The sequence below is a fragment of the Petaurus breviceps genome, unplaced genomic scaffold, assembly GCF_028583685.1.
Source record: "Petaurus breviceps papuanus isolate PSGF00001 unplaced genomic scaffold, PetGlider_PUasm1.0 91133, whole genome shotgun sequence".
Classification (NCBI taxonomy): Eukaryota; Metazoa; Chordata; class Mammalia; order Diprotodontia; family Petauridae; genus Petaurus; species Petaurus breviceps.
In genome coordinates, this window is record NW_027187419.1 from 52,259,022 (window position 1) to 52,278,371 (window position 19,350).

Genomic DNA, 19,350 nt, shown 5'->3' on the forward strand with positions numbered 1-19,350 from the left:
CATCTTCTCATTTCTACATGGACAACATCTACCTGCATCCACTTAATAAATAGGCATTTATTGAGTGATTAATAAACACCAGGCACTGTACAAAAGCTTGAAGATGCAAACACACAAGGAATTTAAAAATCCTAATCTCAAGGAGCTTCCAAGGAAGACAGCCCGTAGACATCTAAGCAAAGACAGAATAACTAGAAAGTAGTTAAATACAAGGTAACAAGGGAGAGAGGGCACTAGCAGCTGGGGAGGATCTGGAAGTTTCACGTAGAAGGGGGTGCTTAAGCTGTGTCTTAAAGGAAGAGAGATTCTGGAAGATGGAGACAAGAGAGTATATTACAGCCTAGAAGACGACCATTACAAAGGCCAGTGTGGCTAGATCACTGAGTTCAGGAGCAAACAAAATGTCCAATAAGGAACTAGAGTTCATAGATTGGGCCTATGCTGTTAAATGTTTTAAAAGCTAAATAGTAGAGTTTATTCCTCATGCCAGAGCACCACAGCAGCTGGAGGAATAAAGGAGGGACAAAGCTGGATCTACACTTAGGGAAAAACACTTTAGCAGCAGAGTGGAAAATAGCCCGGAGGCAGGGAAAGCAGTAAGGAGGCCTTGGTAATAATGTAGGCAAGAGATACAGAGGTACTGAACGATGGTGGTGGCCATGTGAGTGGAGAGATGTTGTGGCAGGAGGAATGGCAAGATCTGGCAACAGGGTGAATAGGTGAGGGAGAGGGAAGAGTTAAATTTCCTGACAAGATATCAATGCTGGACGATTGGCAGAATGGTGGCACCTTTAGCAAGGAGATGGCCGTTACAAGGAGTTCTGTTTTGGTCAGACTGAGTTTGAGATGACTCTGGAGCATCCCATTTGATATGTCCAATAAACAAGTAATGATGTAGGACTGAAGATAATGAGAGCAAGTGGGGGAAGAAGAGAGATCTAGGAGTCCTCAACCTAGAGATGACAGTTAAATCTATAGAAGCCAACGAGGCCACCAAAGACAGAGAGCAGGGAGGAAAAAGGGCCCGGGAAACATTCACAATTAAAGGTTATGCTATGTATGATAAATCAGCAAAAGAGACTATGAAAGAACAATCTCACCGGGAAGAGAACCGGGAGAGAACACTGTCACAGACACCCAGAGAGAAGACAGGAGCCAAGAGGAGAGGGAATTAAACAGTGTCAACTATAGCAAAGGTCAATTAAGCTGAGAAAATAGTATCAGAAGATAACTAATAAAAGATCACTGGTAACACCAGAGAGTAGTCACAGTTTAGTTATGAGGTCAAAATCTAGATTGCAAAGAAATGAGAAGACAGTGAGAAGGGTAATAGAGGTAATAAGTGCAAACATCTATCTCTACTCTCTACTCTAGCCTCCCAACTGGTTTCCCTACCTCCAGTCTTTTTTCTCTCCAAGTCATCTTTCAGACCATCTTCATTCCTCCGTTCAAAAGCCTTCAGTGGTTCTCATGGTCTCATGGCCTAGAGAAGTGGTCGCCAAAGTGAGGGCTATATAATGGCCCCAAGGGGTAGGTGATCAACAAGAGGATGAGAACATGGGTTGCATTCCACCCTCCCCTGCCAAAGCCAATAATGGATTTGTGTCTGATTCAATACCATGACTCTTACATACTCTTTCTCCCCACAGCTGTGGCTTCACAGCATCTGGACTCCTCAAGGTAGATAAGACTTAATCCAGCCCAAGCAACTGAATAAGTTGCACAGGATAATTTCTCACACCACTGTTTCTAGTATCCCCACATCACCACAGCACCAGGCTTCATGCTCCAGAGCAGGGAACAGTAAGCACCTTCCAAACCTCTCCCCACACATAGCCTCCCCCACTCCCGACTTTTCATTTTTCCTTGGAAAAAAAGTAAACCAGGTATTTAAATATGGCTGGATTATAATTGTATTAACTTTTCCCCAAATGCCATCACTCATCTGAACTTTTCTATTTCTGAGGGGGAGAGGAGGGAAACACTACTATCTATCTTTCCAAGTACTCTCCCAGGATCTCAACCCCCTTATCCTCAACTCCCCACCCAAATGAAAGTTCTCTCTTCAAAGCTAGCAGTGTTTTCTTGATTGTCAAATCTAATGTCCCTTTCTTAATTCTCATCCATTTAACAATGCCTCTCTGTGGTATCTGACCACCCTCTTCTCCATATGTTGCTGTGACACTGCTTTCTCCCTTACTTCTGCTAGCTGTCTGACCACTCCTTTGTGCGATCATAATTCATATCATATTCCCTAATCTTGGGTCTTCATCAAGCCTCTGTCCTGGTCTCTCACCCGGTACAAGCTCTCAATTGATAATTTCATCAACTCTTGTGGGTTTTCTCATCATCACTATGCAGATCTATGTAACCAACCTGAATCTCTCTCCTGAACTCTAGCCCCATATTACAAACTGTCTATTTGACACTTTGACCTGGATATGCCAAAGGCATCTCCAACTCAACATATCTAAAGCAGAACTTATTAGTCTTCTCCCAAAACTCAATTCTCTTCCAAACTTCCATATTTCTAAGGAGTAAACCAACAACCTTATCATTCTTTTTGACATCTAACCTTCCCTCACCCCACATATTTAGTCAGTTGTCAAATCCTGTCATTTCCATCTCTGAAACATCCCTCACATCCCTGTCTCTCTACTTTTGCAGTGTTGTGACCTTATCACTTCCTACCTGGGCTATTTCAATAACCTTCTTGATTTCTCTGCCTCAGATTTCTCCCCTCTCCAATTCATTTCCCATATGGCTGCCAAAAAAATTTTTTTTTTAACTGCAGGTTTGACCATATTACTTCTCTATTCAATAAGACTACAATGGTAACCTGGTTACTCTAGGATAAAATGTCCTCACATCCATTTTTAAGTTTTATAAGGTACATAATTATTAATATATCAGTACATATAAATAATATATAAGTAAATACAAAACTGAAGTGCTTGCACAAACTTTTTTTTTTGCTAATGAAGCACATGATCAAAAAAGTTCTAGCCCAGAGGATAAGCTACAAATTCCTTATTCTAAAATTTAAGTTCTTCCACAATAAGACCCTACCCTTCTGTCTTATTTTCACACTACTTGCCTTTACAGTTTATGTACTAACCAAACTGCACTACCAATGTTCCTAGAACTTTAACTGCTATCACCCATGGGTCACACATTTATACAGGCAATCCTGCCCCACCACCCCCATACCTAGACTATATTCCCTCCATATGTTTACCTTTTAGACTCAATTTAGTTACAACTTCTTGACAGCCCTTTCCTAATACCAAGTAAAAGTGTTCTCTCCCAAACCCTTATAACATCCTACCTGGCATTGTACTTATGTCTGTGGATTTTATTCTACCAGTAGAATAAGTATTACTTTTTAATCTTTGCATACCCAGCATAAAACCTTGTACAAAGTAGTTACATACTAAATTCTTTTTTAATTGAACATATTTTTCAAGATTAAGTAAAAAAATTCCCCACCACTTAACAAATAACTCATATTCAACTGTAGTACCTTGATACAAATAAAAACACATGTAATATCTGTGTTAATCAACATAGATACCTTTCTTCAATACTAGACACTGCTAACAATTTTCTTCCACTGTTAATATCAGAAGAATCACCAGGTTTTTTTGAATTTGTAACCTCTTTCCCTTCTGGTAACTGTTCTGTCATTTTCTCCCAACATGGTAGTATACTTTCCCCTACAATATGAATTGGGAAATATTTAGTTGGAGATAAGCAAACTGTCACAAACTTTCAAATTCAAATAAAACCAAAATAAAGGTTCTTAAAACTCTAAAATTGTACAGAATATTCAGGTATAGCAGAGCAGTACATTGGAAGCATGCTAGGCCAAAAAGCCATGCATGATGTCAGGCCACAAATAAAACCAAAAAGAAATCACATAATACCAGTATCAAAAAAAAATAAGAATTCTCAAGGTTTTAGTAACAGCATGTTAGTTTATAAAATGATTTCACATATATCATCTCATGTGAACCTAACAAGTATCAGAGATAATGCAGTATATGACAAAACCAAAGTTCAGAGACCTTAACTGATTCTTTGGAAAACATATAGCTAGTAAGGAGCAGAGCTGGGCCTAGAATTAAATCCTTTCAGCTCCTTCTCTAATAATCTTTCCACTCTATCACACTGTCCTATTCTTATGTGATTAAGAGGTAAAAAAAAAATTACACACACTCAAGCTGTGTCTATGATCTCATAAGTGAGCTTAGAAACTTTTGTCTCACTTGGAAAAGCCTGTATTACAGTTTAAAATCATTGTCAGCATTACAAATACTAGTAGAAAAGTCATAAAACCTGTGACCAGTTCTGTGCTCAGCCCAAATTCAGTGACTCTGCAGCATACTGGACCTTGCTACTGTAATCAAATCTACTGTGAATATTTGTGTGTATGTCTGTGTGTCTGTGTGTCTGTGTGTGGTTGTGTGTGGTGTGCATGCACACCCATGCATATGAAATTGGAGGAGGAACAGGAAGGGGAGAGACAAGACAGACAGACAAGGGGAGGCAGCAGGTGGCAAAACAAAAGTATTAAAAAAGAGTTCTATCATGGAGTAGCCCAGTGGCATTTCTGCAGGTAAATACAAAAAGAGATTCAGAATACTATTTAGATAAAAGGCAATAATTTCAAAAGACAGCTCACCTGTAATACTTTTATTTTCTTCTTTCAAATCATTCTGTGTTTTTACACATGCTTCTAGACATTGTGCCTCATGAAAAAAGTCTGGAGAAGTACTATCACCTTTTGAAGATAAGAGACATTCCTTACTCATAGTCCTGCAAGGATTCATTTCTCTTTCTTGCACATAACCACAAGATAAAATTTCAGGACCATGAGTGTTTTCTCTGGTTTGATTCTGGCACATATGTGACAAGAAAGGCATGGCTTTGTGTATAGTAGTAGAATTAATGGAAGTTCCATATTTGGGGCTCTGATCTTCAGACAGTAAAGTCAAGCCTTATAAGGAAAATACAAGCAAAATTAATATTTTATGAAAAATCTGGTCATTTTAGTAACTTACTACTACTATCCTGTCCCTTCCATCCATCTATCTATCTCCCCGGAAAATGAAATAAAATATAAAGTGACATTTTAATAAAATAAGCTATATGCAATAATGCTGGTATTTTGAACCCAACGTTCTACATGATTTTAATTAGGGACGTATTTGCTGGCACTCTCATTTGGGAAAAATATGCATTATTCAATAATGAGGTACATTTTTTTCCATCAGCACATCCTTGAAAATGCATTTAGTTCTATATACACTTAATCATTTCCCGAAGTAGCAAAGAATGTTCCATTGAAGTATACCCCCAAATTCCTAATTCTATACCTTGGAGGATCCAAAAGATATACAGCTTACTAAAGATTCCCTATAATGGTCATATTAGAAACTTAGGCACATGTCAGATCAATATGAGGCAAACCTTATTGCAACCACTTTCCGACCTTTGGGATCCCCACTATTCTTCCAACTAACCACACATGCATCTGGGAGTCAGAGTGGGATATGCTCTAAACCTAAAGGTAATACCATCAACCATAAACATGCCCTACCCACTTTATGGCCTGTGCTATTTACAGAATCTCAAAGTTGGGACTTGTAAAGATCAAATAGCTCAACTTCACTGCTAATGCAGCAATTTCTGACATCCAGCTCCTTCTTGAATAATTCAAGTGACTAAGAATACATAACTGCAAGACAGCTCTATTCATTAGGAAGTTCTTCCTTACTATGAGCAAGAATCTGCTTTCCTATAATTTTTACCCATTAGTTTTAGTTGCCCTCAAGAAAAACATAAATTTAAGCTATTTTGATACCCCTTCATATATAGCTGAGCCCCCATTATATCTCACCTAAGTCTTCTCCAAACTAAGCATTCCCATGTTACTTAACTGTTCTAACACAGACTGGTTTCCAGACTCTCTTTCCTGGTTACCTTCTGCTAGACACTATACAGGCACTATACAACATATTACAGTGAAGTTATTTACGCTCTCTATCACAGATTCTCTATGTCTATCATTTGTTATAACTTACAACACAAAAACTGTCAGAACACAATTCTAGTTACCCTTCTAAAGCTGAACAAAGAGAACTTAGATTCAAGTTCATATCCATTCCACTATGACCCCCCCACCAAAAAAATCTATTATTTTTATTGCCAGGGTAACTCATCTGTATTTATGAAAAAAGGATGCTGACAACCTTTTATCAAAACACTATAATGGAAAGAAAATCAGTGAACATAATGCATCTTTGTGAACTGGGCTACATATATGACTGCTAAATGTTACCTGAGGGTGTCTGCTGCCCAGACACCAGAGTCAATAGTTTCTCTTGCTCTTCCAGGAGCCTCTGGATCTGTTCTAATTGCTGCCTCTTCAGTTCCTCCTGCTTCTTCTGTTGGACTTCTTTGAGCTTTTCAAATACATTTTTTTGTTCAATTAACCTGATGTTTCTTCACAGAGCCCTGCTGACTCTTCCTCAGTTCTCTTCTCCTCCTTCCCAAACCTCCCCATTCTCAGGAAAAAGACTAAAAAGGGGTTCATCAAGTAGGTTTAAGTGTGCCTCTTATCATTTTAGAAACAAAGCAACAACCTGACAATGTAACTACATCAATTCTAGTCTCAATCTTAGTAACAGACCAAAACCTACTACTCTCTTATTGTTAATATGGTCTAAGTACAGATAAGGCCACCTATCTTTTAATTCTTTTCCATGTTATAATACAATTTAATCTGTCTTAAGTTTTTGTCTTACAAATTACAAATTTTTTTGATTCTTCCTATTTATAGACTCCGTGGCATTGGTCATCAGAGCTAAAAGGAATATTGGAGATAAATGAATTCATTCCCTTCATGTTGCAGATAGGGAAACTGAGGGACAGAAAGATGAAGCAATTTGCACATAAGTTCTATAGGTTTGTACTGGACCCATACCATGCCCTTTGGAACCAAAAACATATATCTTTGGGAAAGTCCATGGCAACAGTATTTCCTTGGAATAAATCAATCTAAACTATACAAGTAGGAAGCTTAGGACCTTGTCCTGAGCAGCATCATATTGTAATCATTTAAACTACTGGCCCAAAGCTAGCAAATCAAGACAACTATGAAAGATATAATACTCCATAGTACAATGACTCTAATAGGTGAGTGTTTATTCCTAGTATAAAGAGAGAAAAACAAAATAACTGATATATTACAAAATTACTGATTTTTGGTAACAGTTATTTATGTTTGTTCTGAAAAGGCATAGGGATTTTCCATTAATAAACAGTGACCCTGACTCATGATAAAACTTGCTATCCACCTCCAGAAATGATGGACTCAGAGAAAACTGAAACTTTTTTCTAGACATAAGGAATGTAGGAATTTATTTTACTTGATACATATTTGTAACAGGTTTTGTTTTTCTTTCTTTTTAAATAGGGAGGGGAGAGAAAAGGGAGAGAATTCAGAACTGAAAATTAAATAAAGAGAGAAAAAATAATAAGTAAACAGTGACCCCATAAGTTTAATACTCTTTGTAGTTTGGTTTGTGTTTTTTTTAAAGGACACAAATTTGCGGGGGGAGGGGGAGAATTGCATTTAAAAACTATGTACACAAAACCTACAATAATCCCTACATCTGGTTAAATATTTTGTTTACCTGCTCAAGTTTCTTGAAAAGTGGATCTCTGTAAGCTGCTTCTTTGGCATCACCCACATCAGGTTCAACATCAGTTTTGGTATTTTCCCAATGGACCAGAGCATCTTTGCACATCGATAATTGTTGTGCCTTTTTAGTGTGAGGGAAGACTGCATGTGCTTCATTTGTATCTGACTGTACTCTATAAGGGCTTTTAGAATCCAGTATCTGTTCTTCATGAAGTGAGTCATCACTTAGAAAACTGCAGGTGTCTGAAAAATCTGTGCTTTTAACAGTAAAACTGGAGGAAGTATTTGCCTTTGATTGATTTTCTCTCCCTGTTTCCAAACTAGGAAATCCACGATTCAGTATCACACCAGCACGGGAAGGATTGGACATCCACTGAGCTAAAAAATTTTGCCCACTATTTAATTCTGAAGAAGTGGGCATCAGGAAAATTATAATCTGAAGCACTAGTAAGTTAAAATAGTGCCAAAGTTCCTGTAGCACACAGCTGTTATATCTGACTTGATATTCAATACCTGCAGAAAGAAAAACATCAATTAAAGCTATTATAATAGAAAGCATCCAGCCCCATCATATGCTTATTGAAATCCTTCTTTTCAAAACAGTTTTGAATGAGCCTTCATGAAGCCTTCCTCTGAAGGCCCAGCTAAAAGAACTACTTCTGGAATAGCTTATCCCTTTTGCTTGACCACTCGTACAAATATTTCACATTCCTACTTGTATAATAGTTACCTGGGTATAAGTTATTTTTTCCCCCTTCCAATACTAGATTATGAATTCCTTGAGCTGGGGATAGTTTTTCCATCTTTCTAACTCCAGCACTTCTTACAATACCTTGTACATAATATTCACTTAATAAGATATGCATAACTGAATCTATCACATGCTACAACAAATTAAACTGAAAATTCTCCTGAAACAGCAATCCATTATGAAAGACAATACTATAAAACAACAGTATGTATGCATATCCATACATTATATAGATCTGTATATATGTTATACAGATATGATTTGGATATGGTAGATATATAGCATAAATGTACATGTATACATATCCTATATAGATGAAGAAATATATATGGATGTATGGATATACATATGTATGTATATACCCCTCCACAAAATCCTATTCTGAAGTTTCATTGTCACATGGAGACAACCCAGCTGTCAGCAGAAGGCAAACTCTGTAGATTCTACCATGATGGAAAGGCTCTAAGCATGGTTCTAGCAATGTCTGCTTTCTGAGGTACAATCTAGCTAAGTATGAAGAGACTTATTACCTTTGGTGAAAAGTTCTTTGGCCATGGCAGCCCATAAAGAAAAAAATCTTTGTCCATAGCAGCCCATAAAATAAAGAAAAATACAAAATGACCTTCAGTTCTGTACAGCTCCCTTCTGATTTTTCATTGACTATGGAAGAATACTGAAAATAGGAACAGTTGGTGCTACAAATCAAACAATGCTTAGCCCATCTGTGAAAATTAACTTAGCTGTTGGTATTCTAAATATGAGAACTGGTCATCCCTGTTTTATGACCAGGATTGAACATTCTACTAGAGGAACTGATTTGTATCAATATTGACATCCTCCCTGTAAATGAAACCAGAAAACAAAAGTTGCAGCTAAACAGGGGTAGCTCACAGTATGGTAGAGACAAATAAAGGAGTCTGCTGCAAGAAATGTCATTTCATGAGATGTTAGGTCATTTCATTTCAAAAGGCCAACCACAAAAATAACTAGCATATATACCAACTTCTAGTACAAAGAATGAAGGGTTATTAACATTTTATGAAGAATTCACTCAGAACTTCCAAGTTATTTCAACATATTCTTTGATCCTGGGTGACTGATGCAAAGGTGAGTACAGGAGAGGACAGGGAAGAAAATGTTGAAAAATACAGTTCAGGAGTAAGAAATAGGTCAAAGACTTGTACACCACAAATATTCTGGGAAATAAATACATCATAAATCACAAATACTCATAAATACTCTGGGAAAAGAATTGGAAACTCTGGACATATTGAGCACTGAAAAAAAACAATGCTTAAATCAAAAACATAACTGATGTTTTAAAGACAAGAAACAACTTTTTACTGAAGTGGTAATCATTCCCAAATAAGCAATGTGTAGTCAGGGTCAATTGATACTAAGGTAGTTCAAAGAAAAAGAAGTATACATTTGGTACCAAGAATAATAAATTAATATCATTTATGTCTAACAGTCCTTGAGAAATGCCCCCATTAAGATGAACTTTAAAATATGTACATGTCACAAATACATCATGACATTTAAAGCAAATAGAACTGCTTCAAAAACATGCAGGGAAGTATTATACTAGGTACCACCAACATTCACTATGTTAAAACCTGCATCCTTTTAGCATCACACCCACACAGATTAGCTTTTAACATGTAATTAATTAAAAGTATCCAACCAGAACAATAATGACTTTTCATTAAAAATAAAACATCAAATGACATTGAAATGGCCACATGACAACAAGTTTTAAAAGCTAAAAGTTAGGATGAGAAACAACTTACAAAATTATTTTGTGACATTCAAAAGCAGAACCCTTTACTAGATTAACACAAGTTCCAAAGGGCAAAGCTATTTTGATCTTTGCCACCTCTTCCTTAGAGAAGTCTTTCCTGATCCTTCCTTATTCCTCCCAAGGGCAAATTACCTTGTACTCATTTTTTATATCGTGATATGTCTGTCTCCCCTTTAACAAAATTTAAGCTCTTTAAGGGCAGGGACTTCTATTTATGTCTCTGTACTCCCAGTGCCTAGCACACAGATGATGCTGCTTAAATGTTGCTAGATTTGATTTTCCCACTGTTTTGTTCTAGAACTGTAATTCCAGCTCCTTGTTTCAGGATTTTAATCCTAAAAAGTTAATTACTTCATGCAATTACGTTGAAGTGATTTGTTTCACTTGTATAGGTTAATTGCTGGGGGTAGGGGAGCACGGAGCAGATATCTATTTTACCTGAAGAAATGGCCAGGTTGGTACTGATATTAAAAGGAACTAGAAACAAACTTACAGAAGACAAAGGAGCACTGCCCACCCCACCCCCAAAAGGGTTAGGATGAGAACCCCAGCGGGTCTTAAGAACCTTTAAGCAGCCTTAAAAAAAAAAAGCCACAGTCATTTTAGTGTCATCTCACACAAACTGCTGCCAACATCACATTTTCAAAGTCTACTAAATGGTGCAGAAAAATTAGGTTGCTGGTTTGAAAAAAAAAAAATCTTTTTCTTTTCTTCCTTAAGTCAAGGATTCAAAAGCCTTGAAACCGATTACGAATCCACGACCTGACAGCATCACAGCACAGAAAGTGACCAACTTGAAAGGTCCCTGAAGGGGACTTAAAAGCAGAAATTCTTTAAAGCCTCCTAGTAACCGGACCCTAATCTCGGTACAGCGAAAAGCAACCGGAGCAAGCTCAGTGGGGAGGACGCACCTGGCCTCCCCAGGCCCCGAATCCGACAACCACAGGACGGCCTTCCTCCCACCCCGACCCTCACCCCCCGGCCCTCCTGCAGATTGGAGGACTCCAGAGCAGCCCTGGGGCACCAAAACGCCACCAGACTCAGGCCCCTGAGGACAGAGATGTTTTTTCCCCCAGCCTCAAGCATAGGGAAGGAGATTCGGATCCCCACCCGCGGCCCCAAGTTACCGCACTCGGGTACCTCAGACCACCTTCCAACCGGCGCCACAACAGCCGCCACCTCCAGCACCTCCCTCCCTATTTACAAATGAGCCGCCGCCTCAGCTGGAGCCCCGCCTCCAACCCTGCCAGGGCCCCACCCTCTGGGGCCCCGAGCCTTCTGGGAAATGTAGTCCAGCTGTGCTTTTGATGTCCTGGGCGCAGGGCGCGGCCGCAGGATTATGAACTACAATCCCCAGAAGACACCCCTGGGATGGACGTTACTGGTCCTTGACTGGGTCGCGGACCTTCTTCCGCTGTTGCTGGAAAGGGAGGCGGGAGTGGAGGCGGGGTTGGAGGGAAGAGTGGAGGTTTGCTTCTGGGGCTGTGGTCCCTTCACTTTGCCTGAGTGAGAACCGTTTCCAGAAACAAACTTTCGTACTAGAAATTTGCTTTTAGCAGCTGCCTGATCTAACCACCCAAACACAGTCCAGAGAACTAGGAAGCAACCGACCCTGAAGCTATGGGGCCGAATGTGTTACCTTATTGAGGCAGGGACTGACTCTGTCAAGCAGGGCCAGCCCCTCTCCTAGATCTGAAGATCTGTATTAGGATAATAACTGATGTTTCTATAAGTGCCCAAAGCACCGTTCATGTCTGTTATCTCATCAGAGCCCCGTAACGAGACTGTGAGGTACGCGCTGCAGGTACTGGTACTATCCCCATTTTAGAAATCAGGAAACTGAGACCCAGAGAGTTAGAAGAGAACTGTCCATGGTAATAGAACCCATGTCCTAGAAGGGGTTTTAACCTAGGTCTTCCTGACTCTGTCCTTTGGGCTATTCTTCCTCTTCTGGTTTATTTTCACCACATGACAAACTTTTCCTCAAAATTTCAAAGACTGTTGCTGGCAAAGATTACAGTATGACTGCAAACTCAAAGCTGGTTGTTTTTATGGCTGGAGCACATCAAAATGAGGGACAACGTCTTCTTAATTTGGTCCAGCATAATGTGAATATCTTTTTTTTTTGGAGGGGGAAGGCAAGGCAATTGGAGTTAAATGACTTACCCAAGGTCACACAGCTAGTAAGTGATAAGGGTCCGAGGCCACATTTGAATTTAGCTCCTCTTGATTTCAGGGCCAGTGCTCTATTTACTGTGCCACCTAGCTGCCCTGTAATCTGAATATCTTTAAATTCATCATTCCCAATATTGTTAAATACAGCTCTAAATGCAAGCTGCTTCAAGTTGTTTCCAATTCAATGGATATTTAGATATATGTGGCCTGGAAGCTAAGTGGCTTTCCTAAAAACCGTGTTATTGGAAGTGGTGGCAATCTGGATTCTGCTCATTTCTGTTACCTAATGGGGGAGAGATTTGGTGTCCATTCTTCAGGTTGTCATGGATAGGTACTTGGGAAACATGGAGATGCCAGTGTTCCTATGTGGAATGGTGTGAATGTTGCTGGTGTCTCTCTGAAGAATCTTTATCCTGCTTTGATAACTGATGATGATTGAGAGGATTGGAAAGATGTTCATAAACAGGTGGTTGAAAGTGCTTTTAAAGTGATCAGTTGAAGAGCTACACTTCCTGGGCCATTGGTTTGTCTGTGGCAGACCTGGCAGAAAGCATAATGAAGAATCTTAGGAGAGTATATCCAATTTCCACTATGATTAAGGGTCTATGTGGCATTAATGAGGATGTCTTTCTTGGTGTCCCATGTGTCTTGGGGTAGAATGGAATTTCAGCTGTGGTGAAAGTAAACCTGAATCTGGAGCAGGAGGGCTGTTTGAAGAAGAGTGCAGATTCTCTTTGGGGTATACAGAAGAAGCTGCAATTCTAAAGCCTTTTAATGTGCTGCCATTCTACTATTGAGAGAACATGACAGTGGTTAAGGAGTTATGTATGTATGATGTGCTTTTTTCAAATAGGTCAAATCCTTCCTCTTATTAGTGATTGAACACCAGAAATGTAAATTCTGTGAACACACTTTAGTCTCTCCCTGAAGTTAAAAATGGGGAATAGTACAGTGTAACTATTATTTTTTAAGCCCTGTTGTTGTTTGCATATGATGCTGGATATGACTTGTACAGTCTCAGTAGTTAGTGTCAAGCAGAACCAGAGCCCCACAGGGATATAAACTAACTGCCTTGTATGTAGGTGCTACAGGTTCCTGTAGGTCCAGAAGACAACATTCCTGAATACAAAACACCATACAGTAGTAATACTTTATTGACGCTTTGATTACCTCTGTGCTCCCCTCCGTTAGGGTTCTACAGCATGGCCTCATGTATCACCTTTCCAGAGGATCTGATTATTTTCAAATTTCAAAATAATTCTCATTCCCAGCAAAGGAGCACATTTGTCTGAAGAATGAAAACTCCTGGGTGTATGTTTTTTCATTTTCCATCAGGAGGGATTAATTTACTAGCTTCTCTGTTGCCCCATCTCTGCCATCCCTTCTCAGCAGAGTGGGATGGGGGGGGGTGGAGTCTGCCCCCATGTCTCCGCCCCTTTCCGTTCTCCAGTATAGGCCAGCTGACCCGAGTTTTCTGGGAGGGAAAAGGAAGTGTTTCTTAGCTTCTGGGATTTTTCTTTCGGTTCTGAGGTGTTTTTTTTTTTTTTTCTTGTTTTGTAGAGCAGTGAAAAGTCTCCGATTTAGGGGCATAAATCCTTCTGCCAGGTATGTATAAGCCCATTTCTCAGCTCCATTTGATCTCTCCTTTCCCTGCATTAAACATCCAGCCTTGTCTTGTCCCTTCCAGGCACTGTTTGACTCTCCTTTCCCAGGGTGCTTTTGCTTCTACCACCTCTTCCCCTGATTGATTGTGTTTTAAGTTCAGAAGGTAGGTTATTATTATCTTTTAAATGCACCATGTTTGAGGTCACTTGATTCTTAAATAGTTTCTCTTTAAGATTTCTAAGTTCCCAAAACCCTCTAAGTGGTATAATCGTTTATTTTATTTTCAAATGTATATACACATGCATACATATGTGTATATACATTTGTATATACATACAATCCTGTAGAAATATGCACATACACGCACATATACAGATAGGGAGTGGTTGGATTAGATACAAGGGTGGGGAACTTGTGACCCTCAAGGCCCTTTGACTGAATCCAAACTTCGAAGAACAAATCTAGAGATTTCCCACCCATTAGCAGGTTCCCTTCAGCTCTAAAGAATTATGGGTTTTCTCCCCATTATTAGTCGCCTCTTTTAGAAGTGGTACTGAAACTAAAATGTGGGTAGAGACAGCCTAGTTCCCTAACTCCTCTGACTGTTAGATATCAAGGAAAGTTTTAATTGTGGGATGGTAAGCAAGGGAGTGTCTTGATGAATAAGAAGTAGGAAGTCAGTCCCTGTCTTCAGTATTATTCCTCCCTCTTAACCACTCTCTCTGTATTGCACTCATTTCCCTGTTGAGTTTGAGGTATTTCTACATTAAAGTTTGTGTGTGTGTGTGTGTGTGTGTTAAACCCTCCTTTGCCCACTTTCAGATCAGAGTGAGGTTCACTGGATGGCCACATCCCTCACCTTTTTCTCTATACTGATTCTAACAAACTCCAATGATGAGGAAATGGTACTTTTGCCCCCTTTCCCTCCTTTTTACAGTACTGTATTCCTTTTGCCATCCCTGCCTTTTCCTTCTTCAAATGCTCATAACTAATCAACTCCACTTGGAACATATTTAATTTGTCTAAACATTTGTCTAAAGATTGATGCAAGAAGTGTTCTCATATCTCAAAGCAACCCATATGTCTTATCTGAAAACTAGCCCTATACTGATCAATCTATGATTGTTTCCATGTTCCTTTGTTCACAGACACTTGGGGTGAGTGGGACACTGCTTTTCTTAATTTCAAGGAATTGTACCTCTTCACTCTCTAACTCCCAACTTGGAAAGTCCCTAATCTTTTCTCCAATTAGAAATCAGATTACCTAATGTTGTATCCTGGTTAATTGTTTCCTTTTAATTAATTGGCATTATTTGATTAATTGTTTTTAATACATAAAAATCTGTCTCCCTCTGCATTTGGGGTCCAGTCCTAAACTGAGGAAGGGGCCTGGTCCCAATTTATTAAATAATTGGCATGCATTGCTTAATAAATCAAAATGCTCAGAAGCTCAAACCTTTGTTTCCTTAGTCATTTCATCTTTCACCTGCCACGACATTAAATTTAATATGTCTACAGGACTTCCAGTGTCAGATGTTCAATAGGCAGGTGATATAAGACTAGAGGTCAGCAGAGAGGTTAAGGCTGGATAAATAAATTTGAGTTATTCATATAGAGGTGATTAATGAATCCATGAAAGTTGGTAAGATCGCCAACTAAAATAGTATACAGAGAGAAGAGGAACCAGAACAGAACCCTGAGGGACACCCATAGTTAGCAGAAATGACCCAGATGAAGAACCAGCAGAGATATTTGAACTTCTTCTTTCTGGATTCTTACAGTATTTTTTCCTCATTGGAATTCTGGATTTTGTCTATGACATTCCTAGGATTTTTCCTTTTGGGCTTCCTTTCAGAAGATGGTCAATGGATTCTTTCTATCTTTACATTGCCCTCCAGTTCTAATAGGTCACTTTTCTTTAATGATTTTTTAAAAAATATAATGGTCATGGTTATCAGGAAGTCCAGTTATCTTCAAATTTTCTCTTCTTGTCCTTTTCCAAGTCAGTTGTTTTTAATATCAGATATTTTTATTTTATTTTTTTCAAGTTAAAAATTTCATGTTAATATTTCTTGTTGACTCATTGAATAACTGATTTCTGTTTGGTCTATATAAGTTTTCAGGAAATCTATTCCTATGTAAGATTTGCCACTTTCTCTTCTGGGATACTTATTCTCCTTCCAGTTCTTTTGTCCAGAATTTTATTTCATTTTTTTAATCTCTTATTTCATTTCTTCTAGATAGGTATTCATGTAGTCTTTGTGAAAATCCATTTTTTTTCCTTTAAGTCCTTGATTGTAGTTTTTATAGAATCAGTGCTTCCTGGTTAGGGATCTATACATTTGCAATAATTCTTGCTACTTGTTAGTGTATTCTTTGATTTGTTCATCACTCCAGCTTTAGTTCTTGAATTGGGCCTTCATGTCAAGGTCAGGTTGCTCCCCAATATTCTTTTGGGTGAGATGTCAACCCTGTGTAGTCTCACTCTAAGTCCCCTGACTTCTTATATTGACTTCCACGTCCCAGAGTTATGCCTCCTTGGATCTTTGAGGTTGAGGGTGTTGGATCTTCAGATCTTTAAGTCTCTCTTAGGCATTAGGTGCTTCCTAGGCTTTGAGCCTAAGCTATCCTAATCTGAGTGCTGAAACATCATGCTGGTCATCCACTATAGCTACCCAAGACTTTAAGACCCCTACCCAGAGTCCTACTAACCATTCATGGCCTTTCTTAGGGGAGCCTTCAGCTCTTGCTGCCTTAAGATACAGAGTGTTGTAAGTTCCATCTCTTACATCTTTGATCACCTTAGGAGGCTCTACTTCACTAACACTGGCTTTGTTGGAGGAATTGTTTTCTTCTTGCTCTTAGGCTTCTGCCTGACTTTTCTTCAAGTTCTAGGGTACAAGAAATCATTTATTGTACTTTTTTTAATATTAATTAATTTATTTTTAGTTTTCAACATTCATTTCTATAAGATTTTGCATTCCAAATTTTCTCCCCCTCTTTCTTCTCCCCCACCCCAAGACAGCATGTAATCTAATGTAGGCCCCACATATACATTCATATTAAACATATTTTCACATTAGTCATGTTGTAAAGAAGAGTTAGAACCAATGGGAGGAACCATGAAAAAGAAGAAACCAAAAAAGAGAGAGAGAGAGCAAATAGTATGCTTTGATCTGTATTCAGACTCTATAGTTCTTTTTCTGGATGTGGATAGCATTTTCCATCATGAGTCTTTTGGAGTTGTCTTAGATCCTTGAATTTCTAAGAAGTGGTAAGTTTATCAAAGTTAGTCATCACACAATGCTGCTATTACTATGTACAATGTTCTCCTGGTTCTGCTCACTTCACTCAGTATCAGTTCGTGTAAGTCTTGCCAGGTTTTTCTGAAGTCCACCTGCTGATCATTTCTTATGGAACAATAGTATTCCTTTACAATCATATACAACAACTTGTTCAGCCATTTCCCAATTGATGGGTACCCCCTCAATTTCGAATTCTTGGACACCACAAAAAGAACTACTATAAACATTTTTGTACACATGGGTCCCTTTCCCATTTTTATGATCTCTTTGGTATACAGACCTAGAAGTGGTATTCTCATCAATTTATTGATCATTTTTCAGTTTTGGTGAATTTAAGTGTTGAGTTTGAATGGGGTTTATAGGACTTGGTAGACCTGTCTCCCATTCAGGCAGCCATCTTAGCAGGGAGTACCACTACTTCCTAGATGTTCCTTAACTATATCTTTAATAATTCATTCTAGAATTCACCAGAAATATTTAATTAAAATTAAAGAATATTGGGACGGCCAAGTAGCACAGCGCGTAAGAGCACCTGCTCCAGTGTCAGGACAACCTAGAGATTGAATCCCAGGCCCAGACACTTAGCACCCACCCAGAAACACCTGGCCATGTAACCTTGAGCAAGTTACTTAACCCCAATTGCTTAGGGGTGGCCAGGTGGCTCAGTGAGTAAGAGCACCAGCTCCAGTGTCGGGATGACCTGGATCAAATCCAGGCTCAGATACTCAGCATCACACCCAGAAATAACTGGCCGTATAACCTTGAGCAAGTTACTTAACCCCGATTGCTTTTAAAAAAAATAAATAAAATTAAAGAATATGCAAATTAATCTAGTGCTTCCATGACAACCCACCACTACCACCACAAATTCTAAAGATAGCTAATTAAGCCTTATCCTGATGCCCTGAATAATTCTATCCCAAAGGTAGACTATATTAGAAATTGATTAATAAGGCTTGGTTTAGTTACAGTTTTATTAATGGACAGATTAGATCTAGAGGGTTTATTGGAGTACAAAACATGGTTAAATTGCCGATTGGTTTTTTCTCTTTTTTTTTCTTTTTCTCTCTTTTTTATTTTTTAGTTTACGTCATTCATTTCCACAAGATTTTGAGTTACAAATTTTCTCCCCATTTTTCCCCTACCCACCACCCCAAAATAGCGATCCAACTGAATATCCCCTTCCCCAGTCTGCTCTCTCCAATACCTTCCCCTATTCCCCATCTGACTTTCCAGTAAGGCAAAGTGGATCTCTGTGCCCCAGTGCCTGTATATCTTATTTCCCAGTTGCATGTAAAGTAATAGTAATAACAGTATATATTTTAACATTTGAGTTTAAAACTTTGAATTCCAGATTCTTTCCCTTCCTCCCTTGTCACCCACCCTTACTGGGAAGATAAGCAATTCAATATAGGTTGTACATGTGTAGCTAAGCAAAACATTTCCATAGTGGATATATTGTGAAAGACTGACTATATTTCCCTCTATCCTATCCCACTCCCCACTTGTTCTATTCTCTACTTTGATCCTGTCCCTTTTCAAAAGTGGGTGCTTCCAACTTCCCCCCCCAGCCCTCCCTGCCTTCCATTATCCCCCCTCTCATCCCCTTCCCCCCTACTCTCCTGTAGGGTGAGATACCCTATTTAGTGTGTATGTCATTCCCTTCCTAAGCCAAATTCAATGAGAATAAGGTTGACTCATTCCCTTTTGCCTTCCTGTTCTTTCCCTCCATTGTAACAGTTTTCCCTTGCCTCTTCTATATGAGATAATTTACTCCATTTTGTCTCTCCCCATCTCCTCTCATTATATTCCTCTCTCACCTCTTAATTTCACCTTCTAAGTATCATCCCTTCCTGTTCAATTGGTCCTGTGCCCTCTGTCTATGTATACCTGTACACATATATACACACACTCATATGTATTCATATGCCCATATACCCTCCTATATAGACATATGTTTGTATACATATATATATATATGTATATACATTTATATTCCCTTCAA

General features: G+C 38.8%; 2 protein-coding genes across 10 annotated transcripts in view; one reads left to right on the forward strand and one right to left on the reverse strand.

The window, feature by feature from the left end:
• The window catches only part of CENPJ (centromere protein J), a 50,237-nt gene extending 38,717 nt beyond the window's left edge, over window positions 1–11,520 (reverse strand). For 2 of the 5 annotated variants that reach the window (XR_011166811.1, XR_011166810.1), the window contains exons 1-6: window positions 11,401–11,494; window positions 8,990–9,036; window positions 7,701–8,221; window positions 6,344–6,467; window positions 4,685–4,999; window positions 3,575–3,716 (exon numbers count right to left, since the gene is read on the reverse strand). Coding sequence is in view for 3 of the 5 variants with exons in the window: in XM_069080565.1 (XP_068936666.1) it covers window positions 3,575–3,716; window positions 4,685–4,999; window positions 6,344–6,467; window positions 7,701–8,221; window positions 8,990–9,014 (1,127 nt within the window). In the remaining 2 variants the exon portion in view is untranslated. Of the gene's footprint in view, window positions 1–3,574; window positions 3,717–4,684; window positions 5,000–6,343; window positions 6,468–7,700; window positions 8,222–8,989; window positions 9,037–11,400 lie in introns of all 5 variants that reach the window. The other 3 variants (XM_069080565.1, XM_069080564.1, XM_069080566.1) reach the window with 2 other exon arrangements.
• Window positions 11,521–13,866: 2,346 nt separating this feature from the next.
• Window positions 13,867–19,350, forward strand: part of PARP4 (poly(ADP-ribose) polymerase family member 4) — a 114,329-nt gene continuing 108,845 nt past the window's right edge. For 4 of the 5 annotated variants that reach the window (XM_069080519.1, XM_069080521.1, XM_069080522.1 and 1 more), the window contains exon 1: window positions 13,867–14,040. The gene's annotated coding sequence lies outside the window, so the exon portion shown is untranslated. Of the gene's footprint in view, window positions 14,041–14,122; window positions 14,204–19,350 lie in introns of all 5 variants that reach the window. The other variant, XM_069080520.1, reaches the window with a different exon arrangement.